General features: G+C 42.6%; 1 protein-coding gene across 3 annotated transcripts in view; it reads left to right on the plus strand.

Annotated features, from left to right (window-relative positions):
• Positions 1-25,824, plus strand: part of PREX1 (phosphatidylinositol-3,4,5-trisphosphate dependent Rac exchange factor 1) — a 138,222-nt gene that overhangs the window by 41,711 nt on the left and 70,687 nt on the right. For 2 of the 3 annotated variants that reach the window (XM_088064409.1, XM_014254045.2), the window contains exons 2-4: positions 13,335-13,406; positions 17,684-17,806; positions 22,517-22,621. In XM_088064409.1, coding sequence (XP_087920535.1) covers positions 13,335-13,406; positions 17,684-17,806; positions 22,517-22,621 — 300 coding nt within the window. Of the gene's footprint in view, positions 1-13,334; positions 13,407-17,683; positions 17,807-20,645; positions 20,819-22,516; positions 22,622-25,824 lie in introns of those variants that run through there. The other variant, XM_088064410.1, reaches the window with a different exon arrangement.

The following is a 25,824-nucleotide window of genomic DNA, read 5'->3' on the forward strand; positions in this document are numbered from 1 at the left end:
ATTTTGTATTATTACCTGCTTTCAGTCGCAAGTGGCTGACTGCAAAAACAAGGCCCTGTCCTTTGGCATGGCTCTTTTTGTGTTGTCAGTGATGTTGGTGTCAGAGCTTTGTGTTGGTTTTTCAAAGTTCAGGTAAGTGCACTGGAAATTTTTTTTGTCACTTCTTATTTTGCTTCTCTTCTGCTTCCTGATAGAAGACTAGCAGAGTATTCTAAGTTTTTCTCCCAAGAAAAACACAGGACAGCTTTCAGTGTCAGTAGATTGACAAGAGGAAGGTGGGTTCTTCCCAGCTCAGAGGAGTGATTCCCAGAGTACAGAGAGCAGGATACTCTGCTTAGACTGTTGGCTGAGCAGGAAGGGTTGCAGTTCCAGTTTTCCTCCTGCTTTAGATTTGTCCACCATCTGTAGTGCATTTAAACACAGTTCCTTAATTTGGTACATGGCTCAAATAAAAAGGGTTTTGGTGAAGGATCCGGTATTGATGTGACAGTTGATGGAGCATCCTGAATTTCCTGGTACATTTACTGTGCAAAGACTGAAACAGTTTACTAGAAAAGAAGTTGCCTCTATAAGCTTCTAAACATTTATTCTTGAAAACCTTTTAGATCTATTACATTTTCTATGGGAATGACAAACATTTAAGATGTCTGATGTCTCTAAATTCAACTTTGTGTGTGTCTGTTGCCTTTTAAGTTGGCTAATGCAGTTGTGCTTAGGTATGCAAATTGGGTGTATTTTTTTTCTCTGAACAGTCAGCTATTTAGGCAGAGTAACTGTGAAAAGAGATCCACAAATGGAGCCTATTTATAATCCAGGACTTCACACTTTATTTTGTGTAAGTAAAATTGGTTACTGTTTTAATATGAAACTGAGTTGAAACAGACATTTATTTAATTGGCAGAACTTTAAATTCCAGCTTTATTTATGTAGGGAATTCCAAGCATCTGCATAGATGTACCACAAGGGATTGGCAGTCTGAGAGTGTTTCTTTTATTAAATTCTGTGGTGTTTTTCCACTCTAAATATTTTATTACAAATAAAAGCCCTGCTCTGTGTGAGCACTCAGTAACTGGCAATCAGCTGAGTTCACAGATGCAGTTGGGACTCTTGCAAAGGCTAAACTCAATCCAGTGTGTAAATGTGGTAGATGAGGTTTAAACCAGCTATTTGCTTTGGCCCAGCATGCACCTGAGCTGTGGCAGCAGATTTTGAGATTTGTTCTTTGGACTGATAGAGATGGGTACTTGGGGGAAGTAGTGCCAGCAGTGTCTGGGGTGGCTGGCAAGGGACTTGGACTGGGAGATGCTGCACTGGCAGATAGGATGAGTGGCAGGAGCATTGGCTCGAAAGGGAACTCCATGTGTGAATTTCTTTGCTGCATCATAGGTACTACTAGTTAGCCTCTAATAAAAAGGCAGCTGAAGGGAAAGTATTGCAGAAGAGAAGATGGCAGCCTGAATGAATGGTTTGCTAAACTCACCAGCCAGTGCATTCGCATACAGGCAGTGTGGCTGATGCCTTTTCTTCAGCAGGGACAATTCCTCTGTCTGGATGGAGTGGTGAACAAAGTCATACCTGATCCTAACTGCAACTCTGCAGATATGAGATACCTACATTGAAGATAGTTGTTCACTTTCCAGAGGACTGTCCTGGTGATAGGTCCCCAAGCTGCTTTAATAATTGGTTTTGTAGTGCAAGGGACAAAGCTGTGGCAGTTCTGAGAAAAGGGCAAGTTGCAGAAACAGATTGAGGATTGGCGAGATGTGCTTTATGTTTCCTAGCAATGTAATACAGTTGGCTTCAGATGAAGGAAGGTCAAATTTTAGCTGATTTTCATTTAAAAACATCATTAATACTTTGAAAAAACTGTTTAGATCACAAAGCCCCTTCTGAAATTAAAATTTTAGTAATTCCTTTTAAGGTTTCCCGTCTGTTTGCACCTCTGCAAAGAAAGAACAAGTGTGTATATCAAAGCTACATTTTTAGCTTTGCTCTAGATTATGCACAGATTAGAAACACAGCTGCCAACACCACCCTCCTGCCACAAGCCAGAACACCAGACCCATCACCAGTGGCACCAGCATCGCCTCGCAGACCCTCCAGGCCAGTCTGAGGCCATGGGAAGGTTGGGGAGGGCAGTGTGCTTGCTGAAGCCCTTCAGTTCAGGGGCTGCAGCAACCTTTGCCAGCTCAACTTCCCCTTTATGTTTAAAATATAATGATTCATTCTTCACTCTGTTTCACAGGAAGCTGGAGTTAAAGACTATGTGTGATATGATTGTGTTCTGCAAGAACATGTGTGCAGAGAAGGAATGCCACCATGAGGGAGAGTCTTTCTTCAGTCTGTCACAAGAAAACAAATGTATTTGAAGGGGAACTGTGAAACCCGGCTCTGGGCTGCCTTGGGGCAGTAAGACAGGCAGTATTTTTAGACTCATCTAGCTCTTAGACCTGACAGAATGGCGTAATTTTCCACTTGTCCAAGAGGAAATGTGACTGGTTACCATTGAGTATTGGGTGCAGTGAAGAGTTTAGGTCTATCTGGGCACCCCAAACAGGGGTGTGAATAGCCTAAATGTTCTAGGTGTGTAAAGCTGGGCAGGAACCCTGACATGAGTAAGCCTTCTGAGAATGTTTCTGAGGTGCTTTGTGGCTGGAGGTTGGCTCTAGACAGCTCTGCAGTGTCCTTCAGGTCTGTAGTGCTGTTTCTGAAAGAGAAGAAAAAAAGCCAAGGCCCATGAATGACATTGCCTTCAGGGAGATTTCTGATTTTGTTAAAATTTTGGCATTATATTTCATAATTAATTAAGGATTTTCTCTTGCCTGTTTTTTCCCCAAGCAGTCTGTGCTTTCCACTGTACTGCAGTATAGGCAATCTGGTAGGAAAACTGAGCCATTCCCATGGGCACTTAGGTGGGACATACTTCAAAATGGTGCAGACTGGTTGGGAAAACCAGCTCAGATCAGCTGCTGGACCTTCAGCCAAACTGTCTGTTCCTGCTCCAGGGATAGTAATAAAATTGTACTTGTGAGGTTCATTTGTCTAAATCTTTTTTTAAACCAACACGTGAAAGATGCTCTTCTTTTTTTTATTTTTTTTTCTCCCTCTTTTTTTTTGTGTGTAAATAATTGCAAATACATCAAGGCAGATTTTGCAAGTGCAGCTGTGTATGCAACCCATCTGTGTGTGTAAGTGCAGTCACCCGGCAAGGGTGAAGCACGTGCATAGAAACTGGCAACTCCAAAGTTGTTCCTTTCTTTCCTGTGGTAGGAAGTGTAAATGCACTGAGCTGGAGGTTAGGATTGCTCCTCTTTTGTTTTCTTTCTCTCAGGGAGTTTTCTCCCATCTGTTGCTGACAGACAATGACGGGGCCGGTACTTACGGGAGACTAAAGCAGTGGCCGGTGCAGGGGAAGGCTGGCTGCTCTCCTGGCTCAGGGGTCTCTCCTGGCTCAGGGGTCTCTCCTGGCTCTGGGGTCTCTCCTGGCTCTGGGGTCTCTCCTGGCTCAGGGGTCTCTCCTGGCTCTGGAGTTTCTCCTGGCTCTGGGGTCTCTCCTGGCTCTGGGGTCTCTCCTGGCTCTGGGGTCTCTCCTGGCTCAGGGGTCTCTCCTGGCTCTGGGGTTTCTCTCGGGAAGCAGAAGGCCCCGGGAGATCGGGGCTGGCGCAGTTCGCAGCTCTCTCGCTCTCTCGGCCCTGCAGGGAGACAGGCCGTGGTCTCTGTGGGGAGAATTGAGCCCCGCTGCGAGGCTCCGTCTCCTGCTGCCTTCTCCCGTGGGTGAGCTCCGCTCCTAAGAGCGGCTGTGGGACCGGGTTAACACCTGCCTCACTGAGGAAGGACCGTCGCCATCTGCTGGGGCGCCTCAGGGGAAGCCCTGGGCCCCCGGGCCCTTTCTCCCCTCCCGGCCGTGTCCGGGCTGCCCGGCCCCGCCAGACAGACCTGCCCTCGAGAGGAAACCTCTGGAAGCAAGCTCGATATTTAGATCCAAAGTCTGATGCTAAACTGGCTTATGAGAGACAATCTTAAGTGGGTATCATCAGAACGTAGACAGTGTTCCTAGAGAAATAGGATCCTGGGATTTTGTTACATGTTTGCAATGTAGATGAAGTTTGTGTGTCGGCCGAGACGATGCTGTGTGGGCCCAGTGTAGATTCACAGGTAATATAGAGCAAGTGTCGGTGAACCGGTCTGCTTCAGTTAGGTGAAGTCCTAAGGCTGTGTTGCAACTAATGAAGAATATTCCACGGACTTTAGGGGACTAGATTTAATTTTAAAGTTTTCCTCTGTCTTGTCCATTTAATGTTTAGTGTATCAAGACACCATCACTGGAAAGAGTAGAAGAGGCGTAGTCTTTCTGATAGCAAAGTTCTTTAGCACAGATTGTTATCTTGAAATACTATTTGAAGAAATTCTAATTTTTGCTGCAGTTAAATTCATCATCCCGATTTTACCTTATTTTGGATACCACTTGATGTTTCTAGTCTCTCTGATGCCCCTACCTCTCTCCTGAAAAAGGAGGAACTGTCTAGAGACCAAAACCTGAGAAAACATCCCCTGATGCTGATAGGATCTTAGTAGTTGGAGCCACTTCTAATTGAGAACTAGTTGCAATATGCAGGCCTCTCTCCAGTATGAATACAATGAATGTAAGTAATATGAGTTGAATCCTGAAAAGTTCATGTGTTGTTTACTGGTCCCTTACTTCTGAAACAAACTTTTGTTAAAGTACCATAAAGACTAAGCAGACACAGACTTGTCTGGCTTTATTTCTCTATATAAAAGTGAAGTAAACCACACTGTACAACCAAACTTTGTCCTGAAAACATTTTGAAGAGTGTCATGCTACAGTAAGATGATTAAAGTAATCTCATGATTATAGAACAGGGAAAATGACATGAAGAGGCCAGTAAAAGGGAGAATATGCCAAAGGCTTGAGAGAATTATGCATGTAGCTTTCTTAAGTTCTTTTGAAAATCCAAACAAACATATTTGCTATTGATACTAGAATGGGGTGGAATCTTCCAGGGATAGATATTCACAAAAGGGCATGCTTAAGCAAAGAAGAGGAGGGGTTTGGGGTTTTAAGTCTACAATAATGAGATTATTGAAAGTGATACAGAAATGACATTATAAAGGAGGGAGAGTATGAAGAGGAGTCAAGAGAAGTCAGGATACGGGAGATATGCAGAAATCAATAGCAATGAGTTCTGAAGGATTTCAGAGGTGAGAAATGTAGCTTTTGGGGCCCTGAAGTGAACTGGGATCTTTTGACCTGTCTGAGAATGCAAATATTAGTGACTGGTGGGAGGAGGGGCTAGCAGAGGTCAGGGCAATGATGGAGAAGAGACAATGGTCTTTCTGCAGCAGCCTGTCTTTCACTTCACAAAAGCTTTTTTGTAATTCAAATGAAAACAGCTCCTCCTTAAGAAAGGGATCTCTCTTTGGAGTGAGAAATGCTGCAACATTTTTCTCTATGGCTTCCCTTCAGTTCCACCTCCCTCCATCAGTCCAAGCATGAATTTGGTTTGATCGTGTTTTTTTTGTTGCAGAATTCCAGTGTAAACAGCAGTGTGCTGGAGATGATGGTCCGGGATCTTTTTAGAGCTTTTTTAGTAAAAGACTTTTCCTGGGAAGTGCTTGCTAGATCAGCTCACTTGTGATTAGTCCCGGAATACCACCGTGCTGAGAATGTCCGTGCATGTGAATTTTGTATGTGTCAACTTGCAGTGCCCCCACACCTCTAAGCATCCATGAGTGACCGAGGCAGTTCTAGTTCACTTCTAGAGACGATTCAGTAACACTTCACTGTCCTGGAATTTGTATTTGCCGATGCTGTGAGAGGGGTGTAGCACAGGAGCGTGGTCTGAGCTAAGTTCGTCACCCAGGCTCACCTTGATAGAGAAACCTTTCTAGATGGTAATTCAGCCTCTCTTCTTAAACAGCCTCCTAAAGTGACTCATCCTCTAAGTTGCCTGTCCACTGCTCTGTTGTAGTGGGAACCTGGATCACTGACTCAGGGAAGGCTTCAGCTTTCAGGGGGTTCGAGTAGATGAGGTGAATCTTCGTTAAAAGCCCAAGAGATTTGTTGACAGAAGCCATTTTGTGCTGGACCTCTGTCAAGAAGTTCCAAGTGAGAAGAAAACAGTTGGAATGTCTGAGTCCTTATTAAAGCACAGCTGAAAGCCCTAGTGCTGTGCAATGCCAGTATTTTGTGACTGATTTGATGTTATAGACATTGTGGTCATAACAGCATGAACCTTAAAATTCAGGGTTGGCTGAGGACAAATCAGATTTTTGGAATTATCTCAGGCATGTACTTCATGTTAGCACTAGCTGTTTCTCTTATCTAGTATTTAAAAATAAATAATCAAGTTTATTTATTGAAATGTTTTATTCATACATGCACTTACATAATTTCAAATAGCAGAATTTCTGAATATTTCATTTATTTCTATATTTCATTTAGTATTTATCAGCATTCACCATATGTCAGACTAAGAAGTGGGGAAGAAGTTTCAAATTGCCATGATTAGTGCTTAGTTAAAGTTTATTAAATTGCCAGTATGAGTGGTGGTTTTGTGATATGTATTTATTATTGTTTATTATTATTTGTATTAATGTATTTATTGCTTATGTATCTATACAATTACAAAAAATACCCAGTGAAAATAAGCTTCAGGTCAAAAGATCTCTCCCTTGTGACATATTTGAATTTTGCAATTGAAGCTGCATTTATTTCCTGAGGGTCTTTCCAGTTTCACCTGAAATGGAATCTGCTTTTTTTTGTGAGTGGTCATGCAGTTTGCTGTGGGAAGAGATGGTGCCTCCTGTAACTCCTGTGCCTTTCTGTGTGTGAAATGATCGTGCAGCTTCTACAGCTCAGACTGCCTGAGCTGTTTGCAGAGAATGACTGATACTCCATGATGTGTGTGACTTTTTCTTTTTTTTTTCCTTTTTATTAATCATCTTGGTTAGCTAATAATTTAGTTCCTCTTCAGGGGATAGATTAAAAAAAAAAAGTACTAATAAGCTTTGAGGCTTTAAAGCCAGTTTGATACACAGGAAGCCTGAAAATAGGGCAATAAAAGATATTTCTGGTGCTATTTCCTCTTACTAAACACCTCTGTCTGTCAGGCAAGTCCCTGTTCAGGTGTTTGCTGATGAATTAATTTGCCTGTAGGTCTCAGCTACAGCTACAATGTTTTTGCAGAGTTGCTCTCTCGCACAGCTGTGGCTCTATTGTTTAGGAGAATTTTAGTATAATGCACTCTCTGATGCTTAAGTTCTTCCTTCCTTCTCCAGACACTCATAATTTAAAATGTGTTCTTATAGAAATATTAATATAGCAGCAATTGGGCAGTGAGGGACTACTGGATTGCCAGTAAGAGATACAGTCATAGGCTCTTTAAAAGTAGTACAGTTGTTTCAGTATTGTTCCATTTTACATGTTTAACACTAGTAATGTCAAAAGAGTTGCACCTGGTTTCCAATATTCTAACTTAACTTCACAACTGAAAAATCGGAGTCAGACCCAGTATTCTACATTGTATGTTGGCATTTTCCCAGGACAGCAAGAGACGTTGGAAAATCATTCATCATATTTACTCAGGAATTACTTTATCTGTCTTTAAAATGCATCTGTCTCTAGGATGGACATGATTAGATGATGGTTAACAGTGCAAAGCACTTCAGGCCATGCCAGGAGCAGCAGAACTGAAGCAGGTTCCTCCCAGCTGAGGTGTCTCGATTCTCAGTTGGTTGGTGACTTAAGACTGTGAGCCATCACTGCAGTCCTGCAGTCAGGTAGTTACAACTGTGCTTGAAAGGAGATGCTGAAAGATTTAAATAGCCCTGTGCAGTCATTGTTATGGTACTTTGAGATTATTTATTGCAATCACTTTCAGACCTCAGTGCAGGTGAGAACTGCAGATGACATGCAGGATGGGGATGCAGGGTATTTGTTTCCTGTCATTTGTGTAGAGCTTTAGCTTATGAGCTGCATATCTGATAGAAAGCAAAAGAGCATGATCAGAATGACAAGGTTCAAAGCTAACAATTGAGTAACATGAGCAAGGATGCATCTGTTCTTGAAACAAACTTCAGTGAACACTCAGTTGAATTTGTCAGACTATTTCAGTAAAGCTGTGTTTCCACAGGACCTTTGAGCTGCTTTGCTAAAGACAATAGGGCTTTTTGGTATGGAGGCAAAGACTTCTAACAGCCAAATTTACTAACACTAATTCAATTGATGAAAAAAAGAGAAATTAAAATTATGCTTGCAAGTTCTTGTTCATATGTATGGCCCCTGTGCTGTAGTTGCAAGGTGAAGATGATAGTGATGGTCAAATGCTGGAATTTATTGTTCATGTCACCTCTTAATTTGTCACTGTGAACACATTTTCTTGGAAACAAGACATCTGCACTTGCAAGAAGCCTTAAGCAACTGATGGCACAAGTGTAAAACAATTTATTAATATTAACCCTGAAAATTCCAGGCTCATTTAGATCCCTGGACGCTTGTTCTGAATCAGTCCTGATCACTGATGAGTTTAATGAAATAGTCTCACTTGTCTCTCAGGTGCAATGTGACATTGCAGTCAGGTGTTCAGAAAACAGGTTTTATAGGATTTTGCTTTAAGTTGTTGCTTCTCCAGCAGCAGGGACCAGTTGCCTCACCACTGTTTCTGTTCTCCTTTTCGTTTCCCTCAGGGGTGGGCACACTTTGCCTGCCTTGCTGTTCAGTAAGAAGTCTCTTGCTGTTTCTGAATGTTTGAGGAAGTATCTGCCTTAAACATGAATTTTGTGAAGAGGCACGAGTAAACTGTCACTGCCTTGTCCCTAGTGTTGCCTTGTGTTACTTCAGCTACATAGAAGATGGAAAATACTGATTTTCCCTAATTAAGGCTACAAGCTGAGTTCAACAAGGCCCATATGAAGAGCATTTGAGAGAAGTCCCAGTTGCTTCATGTGTTTCATGTGTGCAACTTCTTCATGTGACAACAACTAATTAACAAATTCTTTCCTTAAAACATACTCAGTGCTTTTTGTGCTTTAGAGGTGCTGCAGAGACACTCAAAACAACGAGATTTCATTGAAACAGTGGATTGTGAGGAGCATTAATAGAAGAGCAGAACACTTTCAAACAAAATGGGCCATCAAAAAGTACTTACTTAATGAAATGAATTTTTATACTTAAATTTCATTCTAGATCTGTAATGTGTTTCTGTTAATCTGCATTGGAAGGAACTTGTCCAACATGATGTGAAGCAGAAAGGAAACATTTCACTCTACTCATTCTAATTTGTCATAGATTTGCTTGAATCCTGCAAGGCTTTTCAAGCCTGTAAGACAAACTGTAAGTTGTGCTTATGCATGACATGAGGAGCATCAGCTGTGGCCTGCTGAGTTTGGGAATAGCAGATCTCTAGGACAACAAGTCACAGTGCACGAATAAACATTATGTTACCACAGCAGAATTTTAAACCGAAACTAGTCCTCTCTAGACTGTTTTCCTAATTCTGAGCACATCAAAATGGAAGATGAGACCTTTAAAATCTTTATCAGAAGAATGAAAACTGATCAGCCTGGTTTCCCATTTTTTCCCTGCCTTGTGCCATGACCTGTTCTTGTTCTGAATCCATGGGCTCGTCCAGTGCTTCTCTCTTCCTCTGCTGCCCATGCAGACAGCTCAGACCCGGCCCAGTGTGAGCACGGTGGAGCACTGGCAGTGGCAGCAGTGCAGCTGGGGGATAAAGGAGGAGATGATGTGCTGTCAGCTGACTTCCTATCTCTGCCCCTTGTGAAATCTGTGAAATCATCATTCTTACAAGTCCTGACCAGGGTACAAGAAGATGAAAGGAAGCAGAGCCTACTTTTGTTGCCCATTGGTCGGTTTCAGCTCTTCAGCAGTCTCGGTGATCTGCAGTTGGTTGTTGTTTCAGTAATCCCTGGTAGTTTCAGAGATGAGGAAACCAACAGCATGCCACAGTAGAGATTTCTGCTCTTGATTGCAATGGAGGGGTGATTGTGATCATCCTACAGTGTCCTAGGAATGATTTTCAGAGTCCCCAGGTGGTACTTCCAAGATCTCCTAAGGAAGCTGACCCCCCATGCTTCCACATATCCTTGGAGGCTAGTTTCTACAGAGATTGAAGGTCTTGCAGGTGAAAAGAATTATACTGTGGGGTCCCTATGAAAAATGCCAAGGACCAGACCCCTTGAATTTATATATGAGTTGTGTGGAGTATGAAAAGGTTGGAGCAACCAGAGAGAATTTGTCTCAGAAACTTTGTAGGAGGTCAGACAAGCTTTTTCCCTTTCAGCTACTTCCTGTCTTATAACAAAATATTTTGGAATATGAATAAGATATAGGCACGGCAAGTTTTTCAATATTCATCCACCACCACCTTCTCTCTTTTGGCATCACTTTTGTCGTGTCCTTGTCCAAATAACTCTGATTTTCCAGCTAAATCAATAGGTCTAATGAAAGATCATAGCACTCCCTTCCCCCAAAAGAGTTGTACACTACTTGTATAATAGAACTTGGAGTCTGTATCACCAAGTGATTAGAGGCCTAGTGCTAGTACAGATGAGCTTAGACCATAATAAAACAAGTAGCACAAAAAATCACTGGAGAAGTTTGGGGAATACTGACCTGAATGTCAGAATAACATCTCTGGGAAAAGGATTGCTTTTTCCAAGCAGGAAGTGGTTTGGAAGAAAGTGGTGTTGCCATGTGAACGGGGCATGCAATGTTATCTCCATGAGCTGCTGTTTAATAGCTTGTGGTTTTCATACTTTCAGTTTGAATGACTGTGTTGCAAAAGGTTCTTCTTACACCTCAGTAGGTATTGGGGAAGTAGGAAAAATGGGGAACAAAACTTGTTCGGCATCCATTACATTTTGATAATTTGAGGAGAATTTAATTTTGGAAATTAGACTATTAAATCTATAAAACCAAAATCTCTTGTAACTATCTTGTTTTACTATTACTGGAGAGACTGCTGTCCACTCACATCAAGGTAAATCAGGCTGTATGAGATTTGAGAGACTATCTACAAAGTTGACTGTTTTCCTTCTAGGTCTTTCATCCTTCTTCCTCTCTCTGCTTCTATGCCTTTTTTTAATCTTTTGTTTGATTTTCCTCTCTTTTTTCCTCCCTTTCCTTTTCCACATCAAGTGGTCTTTTCAGACAAACATCACAGATTAACACAGTCTCCGCTTTTTTATTGAGTGGCCTGTAACAGCTAATGTGATTGGCACTTCTGTATACAGCTCTCTATTATTAGACCCTTCATACTGGGACTGATGTGCAGGTAACTATTAGTCACCAGTGGAGCTGCTAATTGTGTAGGTTAATTGATGATTTCAGTTGGGTTTGTTGTCTCCAAACAGGTTTGTGATTAAAGCGAGGAAAATCACTGCTGACTTCCCGTCAGCAAATGAGTGACTCTAGAATGATGTGCCACTTTGTACAACTCAGGTGCCTGGTTACTAATGCTCAGCTATCACACCCAACACTGGAGTGCAGCAGCTATTCCTCCTGTCATCAGTCATCATGCTGAACACTTCATCTCAGACAGTTCCCTGACTGCTGCTGAGCACTACAGTTCCTGGCCAGATTATTGGCAGGGTGGACTGGCTGGTCCTTACAAAATAATAACACTTCTGCCACTGGCACATGTGTCCTGTTCCTTTGATGCAGGAATCTATTCTTCACACTTCTTAGTCCCCCCACAAACTCCTCTGAGTTCTCCATATCTAGCTGGAATCTAGCCAAGATCTTCCTATTTAGCAGTAGTAGAGGAACAATATGGTTATGGTCTCTGAAATTTGTTCAAAAGCAGGTTGAAAATCCAGGGCTAAAAACAAATGTAGGGTCTCTGTGCCTCATTAATTAATGTCTTTTTTACTGTTGCTTGTCCTTTAAAGTGTGAATGGTTGATGAGTGACAGAGAGCCATGTCTAAGCTGGAACAGAGATGTGTCTCTTTTAGAGCTGAAAGTCAGTCAGAGGAACATGTTCACTGTCTGCCAAGCAGAACACCAGAGATGAAGGCATTCCATAAGCTCTAAGTTTGGTTCAGTGGCATTGCTTCTGAACAGGTTGTAAGCTGCTGCTGATCCCAGCAGGGAAAAGGGAAAAGACAAAAGCTGAGTATGCACCAGCTGACATGGACCTTGCTCAGGAATAGTTGGGTTTTAAAGGGCTTTTTATTATCAAGCTGTAACAAAGCTGCTTTGTGCCCTAAACAAACACATGACCGACTTCCCCTCACTCACTCAGGTGAGTAAGAAAAGTTCTTTCAACCTTATTCACTGCACTCTTCAGGGCTCACTCCTTTGTGTAGGAGGCAAGTTAGAAGACACTGACAAGACAGAGGAAAGCCCTCTTCCCTTCTTTGTAGAGGTTATGTAGTTTATTGCAGCAGATTCTGTCCTCAATGGCTACCCTTCAGTCTCTCCTGAAGGTATTTCCATCTCTGCTGATGCCTGTGGATAGGAAAATTCTCTGCTCTCAGTTCAGAGATGCCTTTTAGCCAATAATTGCTAAACCAGTGGAGTCTTGAGATGGAAATCCCATGCAGTATTGTTTTCTAAACCATTCCCACTGAGTCAAATAGGTTTGTGGGTGTGTTCAGACTAAATGCAAGTAGGTCCTCCCAACTTCCGGTAGCCAGAGTTATGCTTTTCAGGTTGATATTCAGATCACTGTTCATTTGTATCTGGCCTGGAGCTTTTTATTGATTTGGCTGTTAAAGCCAGAGTTGTGCAGAGCTGAGGGAAGGGGAAACCTGACCTAAGTACAAAGTTCCAGCGTTGCTTCATCTGCTTTTAACCAACTGAAATAAATTGAACAGGACAGTGTGTTGCAGACACTGTCTGGTGATTTCCATTTCCCTTCCCCATATAGTGAGACTGTTGAACTTGTCCCTAGCCATGGCTCTGACGTGCCGCAGCTCCAGCAGTGTGACTGTCCCTTCCACACAGCCCTGGGGACAGAAGAGCTGCCTCCTGGAGACACAGGAAATCTTCAGAGTGACTGGACCGTGCTGTAGTCTACTGCTAATAACAGATAATTAAAGCTAAAATCTTCAACAAAGGGAAGATATTTATTGTCAGGCAAAGCCCAACAGCATTGTAGGAAATGTCTTTGGTAGTGCCTGCGTGTAGCCTGGACATCTGTGGTGGGGGGTTCATGAATGTTTACATAAATGTTTTCATGAATTCTTTCAGTCTTGAAGCCACACTGTGTTGATGGGAACCTAGAGGAAATAAAAGACTGAAATCAAAGTATTATCAAACTATTTGAACATAAATCTTCTTTCATCTCTACAGGCATTTCTTCACCGGATCCGGCAGAATGCAGTGGACAAAGCTGAGAAGTACATAACAGAGGAGAATGTTAAGGTATTTCTTCTGTCTTCCTTGTTTTCTTGGTAGGGAAAGTGATATGCAATGAAAGGCTAGATTCAGAGATATAAATATCAAATATCCTCTTGTCATATTGATGCTTATCATGAAGTTGGTTCCCTAAGGAAAGGAGCTCATGTTGACAGTTTATCTGTCAATCTGTTTGCCTATTCTTGTAGCTGTCATCTTCCAGTAATTTTTCATCTCACCAGCTAATTTTAGTAAAATTTGACAACAGTGTAGTGTTGTCAGAGATACTAACTTTTGGCAAGATTAGTGAAATGCTGAGTAGAGTACAGAGGGGCCATTTCAATGTCTGAGAGGAAAGGCAGGGAATGCACAGCCTTTGTCTGTTTTGTTTGATAGTATTCGGTTAGCCAATTTGCATCTGCTGTTTTCTACTAATAGAAATTTTATAGGGCTTATGAGGAGGGGGCAGGAATTTTCCTTTGGGTTCTTTTGGAAAGGAATTTGGGTTTTTGTGGGAGGTCTACATATTGTGAGACTCTTGTGTGAGGAGGTTCCTGGATGAATTTTGCGCTGGAAAGAGTAGACATAGAGAGCTGTGAGATACAGGCTTCTGTAGTGCCTGTGGTCACAGGGGTGCATGGTGTTCATTAATGTCATAAATACACAAAACACTTTCTTGTAGATATTTGTGTTAAAAACTCATCTTGTACACATATGCACATGAAACCAAACCCCTCTTCATACACCAACACAAGTGAAACCCACTGGTGAGTGGAACAGAGCACAGATTGTTTGTCACTGGATGATGCTTTACTGCACTTTTGTTTGGTACTGGAGGTCCTGAATTAGCAGCAGCTTTGCCCCGAGGGAACAGGGCAGCCACAGGAGTTGTGTCACACCCAAAGTGCTGCTGCAGCTGGTGTGGCTGCTCCTCCATTTCCTGTGCCAGGCTTCCTGCATGTAGCAGGTGAGCAGAGTCCTAGCCCCACCTCGGCTGTCGGTTCTTCAGGCCAGCAAGGTGGTGTTGACTGGCTGATACCAGAAGGGGCTGGGAACAAGACTGCTGGCAGCTTTGGAGAGTTCAACCTCTTGCTGTCTTCAAATTTGGAAATCCCCACTCTCCAAAAACTCACCGTCCAGCATCTGGAGTAAGTTCAGGGATGGCTGACGAAAAGGTAGACAAATGATTAGTGACAGTAGCTCTTGTGTACGTAGAAGTGTGCAAAAAACTAAGCTCTGCATGAAAATAAATTCACACAACTATTTGTCATTGTTGATGTTGATGAAAATTATTATTCTATCGTTACTCATATCATCAAAATGAATATAAATTATGACTGCCACATAATCAGATGCAGTGCCTACAAATCCTGTCAGCAGGGTTTGTATTTGAAGTTTCTTCACACTGTGGTGAAGTACCACTTCATTTTTGTGTCATTCTTTAAATGCTTTAAATGGTCTTTTTGAGGCCACTGTAAGACCTCATTTATTGCTGTTATTACAGTACCCAGCTTTTAATAAGAGAGATTCTCTTCAGTAATAAAAGGCTTATGCCTTTCTGGTAAAACAGAATCACAAGACATAAGTTTTCCTGTGCCCATAGTTTCCAGAGTCAATATTGTCTCCTCCTTCCACCCACCATCTCCCGCTATACCAAATAATTTGTCTTTCCTGCAGTTGAAAGATACTTGTTTTTTATTTCCCACTCTTTTCTCTCACCTCGCTGATAGAGGCAGGAAAAGCAAGGTGGAGTTGGGACTTCTGATAATCTGCTGCTGATACTGTGTGTCTTGAGTCACCAGAGAGCTGTGAGATGGCCAACAGTACAAGAGACTATTAAAAGTGGTTCGGCAGCTTATGTAAGGAGAAGCCTGACATTACTCTCTTTCTTCACGTGGCAGAAATGCCTTGAGGAAAATACAGGGCAGTCACTCAGGCAGTCACTTACCTGGACAAGGAGAAAGTGTTTTTTAAGATAAGTTGGGTTATTGCTCCCAGTATAATTTTGCACATCTCTCCTACAGCTGGTGCTAAGCACCAGAGATTTCAGTAATCTTTAGTCACTGTAGCTCTCTCCAGAAAGGCCACATTGAGTCCTGTGCCAGGCCCAGATTTTACAAGTGTGCCAGTGACTAACAGCTGCAGCAACATGATAAAAAAAATCGGTTTGAATGTATTCACTGCCTCATGTGGAAATAACTCTCCTGATGTGTTACTGTTAGACTGTGCTCACAGCAGGCACTGCTATCACTTCACTGATAGAGCAGTTTGAAGGCTTGAGTATAACTTGAGGGCATGCACAAGGCTGGTAACTGGATTTGGTACAAGACCACGTGCAGTCAAGGTCTGTCTGCTACCTTGATTTTCAAGTAACTCTTACCTGCAAATTCTGCTGCAAACAGAGCTTTACTGATCACCTCAGAATTCATTAGCTTGCACAGATATTCCTTGGAACAAAAACCACCCCTGAAGACTGCTCCTGAAGGATAAAATCATCCCTGACAGATGTTTTCCTCTTGCTTGTTAATCCCCTTCTGGTACAGCTTCCAGCAAAGCAATGCAGGCAAGGGCTACTGCATCATCACATCACATCACTTTCAGCCACATTTACACACACATACTTGCAGGCTCCACTTGAATTAGCATAAGAAGTTTATAGGGAGCAATGAAAGGATCCTAGCTCCCTGGCCTTTTTTTAGGTTCAGAGCCAGTCAGTGCAAATTCAGTGTATTGGAATCTTTCAGCTTCTTGAAGCCTAGAAAGAAGCTCTGATGCACAAGTGGGCATTAATGATGGTGCACAGCACCATATCTCAGAATTCCTGAAGGGAGGGGGAAGCAAAGACAAGGAAGATGCAACAGGCTCCACTCTGGACATGCAGTCAGCTTGAAGGAGGAGTTTAAGAGAAATACTCTGCCCATCCTTGTGAGTAACGGAAATATAGAGTTGAACCTGGCTGCCTGCAGAGCCTTGAATTCCTGATTTTGTCCACCCCTGCTAAACCAAAGAGAAACTGGTTTTAAACCAGGAATTGAGGTTTCAGTCCTAGCTTTAATAACTAGACCTAATTTACAGATCATTGTTTCTCTGAATTGCTGCCACATCACCAGCCACCAGTCTGACTCAGTGCTACAGCTGGTGAATAAATTCTACTGCATAAAGTTGAAGAGTTTGGTGTTACGGTAAGGAATTTTGGGAAGTGTTTGGAGATGTTAGGCTTGATCACTTCCCACAGCAGATGCCAGGAAGATGAATGCTGGTTCTGTCAGGCTGCATACTTTAGGGTCACCTGCTCCCTGAGCCAGATCTGGGAGCTTCTTCCAATGTGAAAGCTTGTTTGACTGCACTGCAGGTCTTCTCTTTGCAAGTGACATCGTTAAAGCAAAGTGATGGAAACATTGTCTGCAACACCTATGTCACTGCAGACTCCAGGATTTAGTTCCCTTTTAGCCTTCCCTCCAGTGGCTGCCAGTACTGATGGCTGTCATCTCACATCAGGACTTCTGCCCCTCTCTAGGTAGCATTCCATCTCCTACACGTGGATTCACACTTTCTTTGCACATTTTGTATGAAAATGACCAAGATTTATAGTGTGTTTATAGCATCTTTCACCCTGGCGGTTTATTCCCCTTAGCACACATATATTCTAATCACAGGGATCATTTAACTGTCACCATTAGCTTTTAATACAAGGTTGAACGAGGGGCCTCTTCCCCTCTACATGTGCCTTTTGGTGTCACTGAGGTCAGTGAGAGGGAGCTCTAAATGCTGCTCTTGAGGTTTGTGAGAAATGAACGCTCTTCTGTCCTCTGGGCAGTACACTGGGCAGTGAAAGGCCGGATTCCATACAGCAGATTTTGTCTACTATTTACAAGTGCACCCTCGTGTTTGATACCTTCAAGTCCCTTTCTTCCAGAAAGGGATTTCTAATGCATGGGAAGGAAAGGCAAATTACTCCCTGCTTCTGTCTCCTGTAAAATGAGTTTGACATTGTGGCTCCACGTACCTGTCTGTTTTCATGAAAAATATTCTCAAGACTTAAAAGAGGTTGCTTGCATTTATCATGCTCAGGGGTCTGCAAAGATAACCTTAATTTACAGCAGGTGCTTCAGTAGCAGTAAAGATTTTTATAGGGGACTAGGAAAGGGGCAAATACAATGTAGTTCATTCTTTACAAGACCTTGTCTGAGCTTTGGATCCTATTGTGGTAAGTCTAGAGCTCTACAGTATTTTGGTGTTACTACTTAGCAAAAAGCTCTGTGATATATTGAAAAACTGGCAATGTTTTTCCCTTTATATTTCAGATCTTATTTTCAAACATTGAAGACATTCTTGGTGTTCACAAGGAGTTCCTGGCTGCTCTGGAATTCTGTTTGCAACCAGAACCCCAGTCTCAGCATGAACTGGGAAATGTTTTCTTAAAATTTGTAAGTACAATGAGTTAATGCAATCTGAAAATAGTTTCCTGTCATAAACTCTCTGGTCCCTTAGCAAACCCTAATCTCTAAGGCTTATAGCAATACTATGACAATGTGTGTCTTGTATGAAAGTTATGGGTAGGGTGGGAAAAAACTTGTGAATGAGGTTAGAATAATGGACATCACATCAAACTGAACTAAACAACAATGTATTTTTAGAAACTCTTTCCTTTTCTGTTGATTTTTTTTTCCTTTTTTTTCCCACCCATCAAAAAAGCAGCACAATTTAAAGCGCCTCAGAACAACTGCAGGTGTTTGCCTGGTGCTGCAGGCAGGGGTGTGTGATGTGTCCCTGCTCAGCAGCCCTGCAGCACACCAGGGTCATGGATCGCAGCAGCCACTCGCTGCCAGTGCTGCAGGGCTGGGGAGCTCTCATCAGCACACGCTCTCGCCATTTCACCCAGGGAAACAGTGGGCAACATTTCTTTGGCCTTTGATTTTGGGCAGGGTTCTGTTGTTGAAATATGCTTAGAAGTAGTGCTGGAACACCCTCAGTGTTGCCTTTTCATTATCATCAAATCACAGTGAGTCCTGTGGGGAGCTTGCAGTGAGGAAGTGGCATAAGGCCCCTGAATCTTGAATGTACTGGTATATCTGCTGTTGTGATTACCTGGCAGGGTCGTTCCTGGTCCTGATTATGAATCCAGTACTTGTCAGCAGCCAGGTCTTAGCACAGGTCCTTTTCTTTAGAAACACTTTAGAAAGTGTTAAAAATACTTAAAAATTTGGTGAATAACTTGAGGATTCTTAAAGCACTGTTTTATCCAGACACTGCATTTTTTTAGTGGAGCATGTTTTCTCCAAGTTTCTGTGTATCGTACATCCTTGTAGCAATCCCCAGTTTCACCATCTGATGGAGTTCCATCAGACTGCAGTGCTTGGATCCTCTTTATGAGATCTGTGTATCCTTAATGTCCACTAGTCTACATGGACCTGACTCTTCCTGGTCTGTCTTGGCCTAGAAGAGCCTTGCTCGGCAGTGGTCCACCAGCCTTCAGAAGCAGAACACTGCTTTTATAGAACCATGGAATCATCAAGGTTGGAAAAGACCTTTAGGACCATCAAGTCTCACATCAGCCCAGCACCACCACCTTGTTCACCGTTAAACCATTGGCTGAAGTGCCACACTGACACCTTTTTTGAATACATCAAGGGATGGTAGTTATGGGCCCAATATTGTCCCAAGGACCTCTAGTTCATAAGGATTCAAGTCTTGAGTAACACCTAAAGCAAGCAAGCAGATTTTGCAAGAATTCCGAAAAAGATATTAATGCACATTGTCTTTTTGAAGTATTTTAAGAGATGATGAAATGTGCTTGCTCTGGTATTCAGGTGTGAAAAATTGTTTTCCTTCAGAAGGCAGACATTGTCTGCCCTACTGTACTCCATGTGGTCGGGTGATCAGGAGTTCATTGTCTGATGGTAGATGCCGGAGTTTATTCTGGAGCAGGGATTCAGTGTGACTGTAAGAGATGGTAAATAACATCCGTGAATATTCATTCCAAATCCAGTGTACAGCCTTGAACAAAAACAGCATGTGGGACTTGTCTCGAGTGTCAGAGAGAACACCTGCGCTGACCGTGGAGTGACCACACCTTGTGAGCACAGGCTCACTTTTGCAGGGCAGGAAAGGGTGTGATTGTGTGTGGAGCAGAAGGGCAAAGAATTGTCATATTGCTAGAGATTTGGGGATGTAATAGCTAGAAACTTGTTCTAGGGAAACGTGTGTTATGCTCATTTTTTGGAGCAGTGTTGCATGAGTGATCAATTTTACTGTCTAAGTCATCAGGGATATTGTTTTGTTGAGAATTGTGTGTTCTGTTTAGGTTTTTGATGTTGAAAACGTTGGTTTCAGCCTGCTTTGAAACAAGAAAATGCCATGCCTTCTTTAAAATATGTCCAAATAAAATGTTGCAGTTTTCCAAATATCTTATTTGCTTTTTTCTAGTCAAATGTGTTTTCATATTTGCACTGATTTGTGGGCAATACTAATGGATCCAAAATAACATATTTGGAGAATAAACTGTTGGTTAAAGACTAACCAAACTGAGAACAGTACAGACTTACTTCTGTTGCCAAAACAGAAGGTCTAGCTGTGTATCCAGCAGATTTGCTGAGTAAGAAAGTGCCTTTTTTATCTGGTCACATGTCTGACCATAATTGCACTTTTAACCTAGAGCAACTGCAGGTTCAGAATTCCTGGGCTGACATCTGTAATTACATAACTGATAATTTCCTCACCAGGCTATGGGAGAGCCCAGGACTGAGTATCACCCAGAGAGGAAATGAAACACTTCAGACACTGAGTAATTTTAAGCATAGTTCTCATATTTGTGGGTCGCCAGCATGGGGTATAGCTGGGAAAGATTTGAGGAAAGCACTCTGGTGTGTGTATAATTATTGCACAGTCTTGAGCTTTAGCAAAAGGATTTTGTCGTGATCTAAATATACCCTCCCAAGCTCCAAAGCTGCAGTCAGAAACCTGAGCAGTGACATTTTGTATGCACTGATGTAACAGATGATCTTGTGGTAATGGCTGCTGGTTTTAGTTTCAAGCATGGTGCTTGTGTGCATCCAGGGAGTTCAGGAGAGGTGAGAGGAGAAAATGTGGGAAAAACTTCTCTATCTGTTTTACTCTGTAACTCTCTTGTTTTTATGCTTGACAACAATCCTGTTGCCTTTTTTCCTCTATTGTGCTGTGGTCACAGGCCTGCCTTTTGCTGCATCTGGTGGTCAGAAGCTTTTGTTTCTTTGCAGCTTCCCAGTATTGCACCTCAGTAGCAACGTGAATTGCTGCCGATGAAGGATAAAAGTCCTGAACATCTGCATTCCAGCTCTTCGTACCGTACTCTTTGTGACTGTGGTTTTATTTGCTTTGTACCATTGTTCTTATGTTTGGACATACATCTATTTATTCTCAGTTCTTTCTTTTGAAGTACAAGGAGAGGAAAAATTAATCAGGTTAGTGAAAAACCCAACCCAAAAGCATTTTACAGACTTTGAATATGTATATCTACCACTGAACATCTGACCAGAATGTCAAATTCTCCTAAACTAACATAAATGCAATTTCTTTTCCTTGTGACAATAGCAGAAGGAATATCCAGTGACTGCAGCTGGATCCCATGATTTCCTGCTAGTGAACTCCTTCAGCTGGCAATACTTTTTTGCTTGGATCACTGTAAGCTGTCTTAAAAGTAGCTAGATGCTGCAAATACCTTCAGCTGACACAGCTGAAGCTCTAAGAGTGCTAGGACTCCAATCAAAACTCAAAAAAATTAACTTCCAGATTCTGGGGAGATTAAAAGGTTCAGATAGAATGTTTTCAGACCAGAATCATGCTGTGAATGCAACAGCAAACTGGAAGGCGTTTGCTACATGGCTTGGTGCCCTGAGATGGTAGCGCTGGAAAGCCTCACATATTACCCCGCAGAGTACCACACTAATGCTTTGAAATTACTTTTTGATGTGCAAACTGGCTTGTGTGGGTGCCTCCACATGGCACTGCATTACAGCATAGAAGCCAACGTGAACCAGGAAATAAAGTACTATTGCGAGAAGCACTCAAAAATGATGGGTTTTTTGGCTTTTGAGTCATTCATTTTGCCTAAAGCCTAATACAGTCTCATGATTCCCCTTTTATTCAGGTGAATGCAGGACTGGAAGCTCTGAACATTGCCAAAACTTCAGCCCTTCCTACCAGCTTTGAGAGTATCAACTCGCCCCTTGCGTTATCTGCTCGGGCATGAAAATAGTTGTTTCTGCTTCTTTTGTCAATCACTCCAATGTTTCCAGATACCTAGTGTTTGAAATGGGTTCAGTATCTCTGATCATTTTAGACAGAAGGAGCTGTACTGTCTTTGAATCTGAAGATCAGTATAGCAGAACTTGCTGACCCTGACCTGCCAGCTGACCTTTATTTCTTAATAGGGGATTTCATTCCAGCATGTGCTTGTGGGTGTGACATGTCCCAGTGTTAGTAGCTCAGTCTAGTTTTGCAGCTACCTTTCTCTTTGTTTAGTATCTGTAATATGTTGGTTATTTGGTGAAATTCTTCCAGTTGCAGAAACTATTATATATAGCTGTTAAGTTTTGTCTGCTGCTTGTTTCAGAACACAAAGTAAACCAGTCAACCTGCTGGGGCCTGGCTCTCACCTCTTGAGAGGCAAGGGAATTTCCAGCTGACTACTTCATGTTATAGTTCCCCTCCAGATTCAGAGCTTCTTTCAGGCCTTAGTTCTTCCCAGCCACTTGGCTTTCTTCCTCCTGCAGTAATGGTCAGCCCCCTTGTTCCTGGCTTTGTTTTGCTCCTGGCTACTTTCATGGAATATCTTGACACACATGCAAGTTTTCTCAAGATAGCAAAATCCCTCCTTTCAAGAAAGAATTCTGTGATCTCAGTGAAGTGTTAAGAAGAAAAGTGCTGAAAGTCTTAGTGCTCAGGAAAATCTCTGTTAACTTAAAACAGAGTAAGTCAGGAATTAGTGAATACCTGTATACATTATTCACATTAGACGAGTGTCACACACTTCATGAAAACTCCAATGCTAACGCCACTTGGAGTCCACCTCTCTATGTAAAGAATTTGGTAACAGACTGTGGCAAAATAATCTCTCTAGTGGTGTCTGAGTCAGTAAGTTACTTTGTTTTTCCTTACAGAAAGACAAATTCTTTGTGTACGAGGAGTACTGTAGTAACCACGAGAAAGCACTCAGACTGCTGATGGAATTGAACAAGATCCCGACAGTGAGAACATTCCTTCTGGTAAGCACCTTCTCTAGCACTCTTGACTGAAGGATCTGACTTTGCCCTGTGCTCATAGTAACTCTTTGGAATCCCAGGAATGCTGGGCATTTTGCAGGTATTACCCATTGCAGGTATGGAGCACTCAGGTTGGAGGGGTACTGAAATCACTGATGAGTTGAGGCACAGAACTGAGCACTACCAGCACAAGTGATGGCAGTGGAAACCAGGATTTTTTTTTTTAAGAATCAACATTAAAAAAAAAGCACAGATGATGAAAGGAGTAATGCAATAAATCAGCAGCAAGACTGAAGCTAGTTCCCATTGGATTTGGTTCCCTGCTCAGTTCTCTGATCAACTCACCATTTACAGGCTCATCAGAAAAATGTGACCAGCTTCTGGCACCCTTTTCTCCATGAGTCCAGCTGTGGGCAAGAAATTTATCTGGATGAATTATTTTGAGTGTGTCATTGCTGCTTAAATCAAAAGTAACCTCACTCCCATCCAAGGAGGGACTGGGGATATACAGCCTCCAAAACCCATCTTGGAGGCTGGGCTGTGATGAGAAACAGTCAGTGGGCACTGCCTTTTACCCTTGCATTCCTTACTTATATTTTTTTTCTTGGTTGTTTCTCCTCCTTACTTTCACCCCAATTCTGCTTGATTTTTGAATGTCTTATTTTCGTAGCCATTACGTAGGTGAGGGAATAATTCGTCACATCAGCTTTTTTCCTGTTAAGTTCTATGAAGTGAAGGCTGTCTTCCTTGCAAAGGACTTGCTTTTCTTTCTGCTCTTTTTTTTTTTTTTCCCCTTGCTGTGAAAGGTCTATTCTTTCCCAATGTAGTAAAGCAAAAGAAAACTTCCATGTAAACATGAGTCACAAGCAGGGCCAGAGCATTCCTTTAGCTGCAAGATACAGGCCTCAGAGGGAGCCTACCCTTGTGCTGTTGCATAGGCAGAGTCTCTTTGTCACATCTGAGTTTTAATGAACCTTATCAAACCTTATCAAATTTATATTTACTTTGAATTACTAAATGACCCTTACCTTGTTCATGAGGGTTTCTTGGGTGCTTCTGGTGAGGGAAACCAATGAGAAAGAGGAGAGAAGATGCATGCAAACACTGTCCTTCCCAGCCTTCAGAAGGTTCTCTACTTCCACTGGATTGACAAAGTTTTCTGTTATGTTAGAGACACCAGCTGGGAAACTGATTATGAGTGCCATCAAATATGTCATGCTGATTGCTGTGGTTTGCTGCAGCACCTGGATCCAAGAGACTATTAAAATGGTAGTAAATATGGCAAGAAGGGCAGCACTGATGTGTCTACTTAGCTGTGGTGCTGTAGTTCCTTCCAGGCCGCCCTCCCCTTCTCCTCTGCCTTCCAAACCAGTGCTACAATGCTACTATGCAAAAAAGGCAGCACTATAGTACAAAGCTTTACTTGTGAGAATAGATTTGGCCTGATTGCCCCCTTACAGCTGCTGAAACATAGAATGTGGGAGTGTGTTTGAAAAGTCAGTAGGTGTTAAAGGGCAGATTTAAGTTCAGAGCTATAGAGAGGGCTGAAAGAGGAGATGGGAAGGACTGAATCACTTGAGACTTGGAAATTGGACGGGGAGCATTGTGAGCTGGGGTAGCCAGTGCCACAGATTAGAATAGCCTGGGGACAGGTTATTTTACAGACAATTGTCTGTAAAAATACCAGTTAGGACTAATGAGATTTTATGTATGATGTCTTTGTACATTCCTTGAAGAATTGTAGAGCTACTGCCAAAAAATTCACTAAATTTCTGAGTGAGTCTGAGCCAAGGCATGTATTTCACAGGGGCAAACATTACTGCTGATGCCCCAAAGCAGGCACTTCTTGGCTGAACTGCATTTAAAGTTAAACTTCTGTGTGGACAGGACAGGTTTGCAACTTGTGAGAAATGAACTTGTAAAAATTCGTAAAAATCTAAATAAATGTATATAACAATACTATAAAATATAAAGTACAGTATGACACACAAGCCCTTCCCAGATCTAGCCACGAATTCCCACTCAAAGGATAACGATCCTAGCCGGCGCCCATCAACAAAAGAATAGACAGGACGCGGCCCATCAAGCTGACAGGAAAAAAAACTCCTCAAACTGACAAGGACAGGCTCGGTGACCATCAACGGGGAAGAATAGGCAGGACACGAAACATCAAGCCAAAACGGAGAGGCACCGACGATGATATTCATCACCGTACACCCGAACACCTCGCCTTGCAGGCTACCGTTGGGGGAAGCCATCAAGTAAACAAAAGGAAAAATCCAGCCGAAATATCCATCGGCTCCAACCCGGATCCAGCCATCCCATCCGGATGCCTGAACCACAAGAGCCACTCAGAATTTCTTTACATATGAGGAGACTCGGTCCGGACGTCCATTCGACTCTATTCTCCAATGCCAGGAAATCAATTCATACGACAATCAAGAACTGTTGATGAATGGTGCCTGCCTGGAATTTGGCCTCAAGGCTAAAAATCCCTATAAAAACCCCGGACAGTCTACCCCTCCTGCGTGGATTTGGGAACACCTATAACCTTTGAGTATAGACCCCTGTCCACCCAGCGCTGCGCTGTTTGGTTTTATTGTGGTTTTCCCTCATTGTTTATTTTTTTTATAGAAATTGTTTTATAATAAATTGTTTTTATTTAACCCAAATCTGCCTTTGCATTTATAACAGATTGGTGCCGTGACTCGGATCGGAGAAACTGCGGGGAATCTCGCTGCCCGGGACGGGTACCCCCGCTGATTTTGGCGGCCTGGTGAGTTGAGAACCCCCGTAGTTCGTTCCGATATCCGAACCAAATTTAGGCGGAGGTAAAAACCACAATAAAAAGGATAAATCCGGATCGGAGAGCTCGGAAGGCACGGAGCCTTCGGGAGCCGCGGCTTACTTTGCTCGTAAAACGTCTAGTGCGCACAAGGGACACCCACGCAGGAAAATAGCTGTAAGTACTGCTGGTTGAGCGGGCGATCGGGCGAGTGTGTGAGACGTGATCTGATCACGAAGCGAGTGCGGACTTCAAGGTCGCGTTTCCATCCTCCTGCGAGGGAATTGGCCGGCCGCGAAGGAAGCGATACAGAGTGAAAGTTTTTTTTTCCCTCGTCACACACTCGTAAAAACCTGAGACCAAGGGTGTCTCGGGAAACTGATCGCAAGGTACTAAGAGGGGAAGGGACGTCTTGTCGAGC

Source organism: Pseudopodoces humilis, chromosome 19 (assembly GCF_049639895.1).
Source record: "Pseudopodoces humilis isolate 2021_Gansu_Grassland_sample_001 chromosome 19, ASM4963989v1, whole genome shotgun sequence".
Classification (NCBI taxonomy): Eukaryota; Metazoa; Chordata; class Aves; order Passeriformes; family Paridae; genus Pseudopodoces; species Pseudopodoces humilis.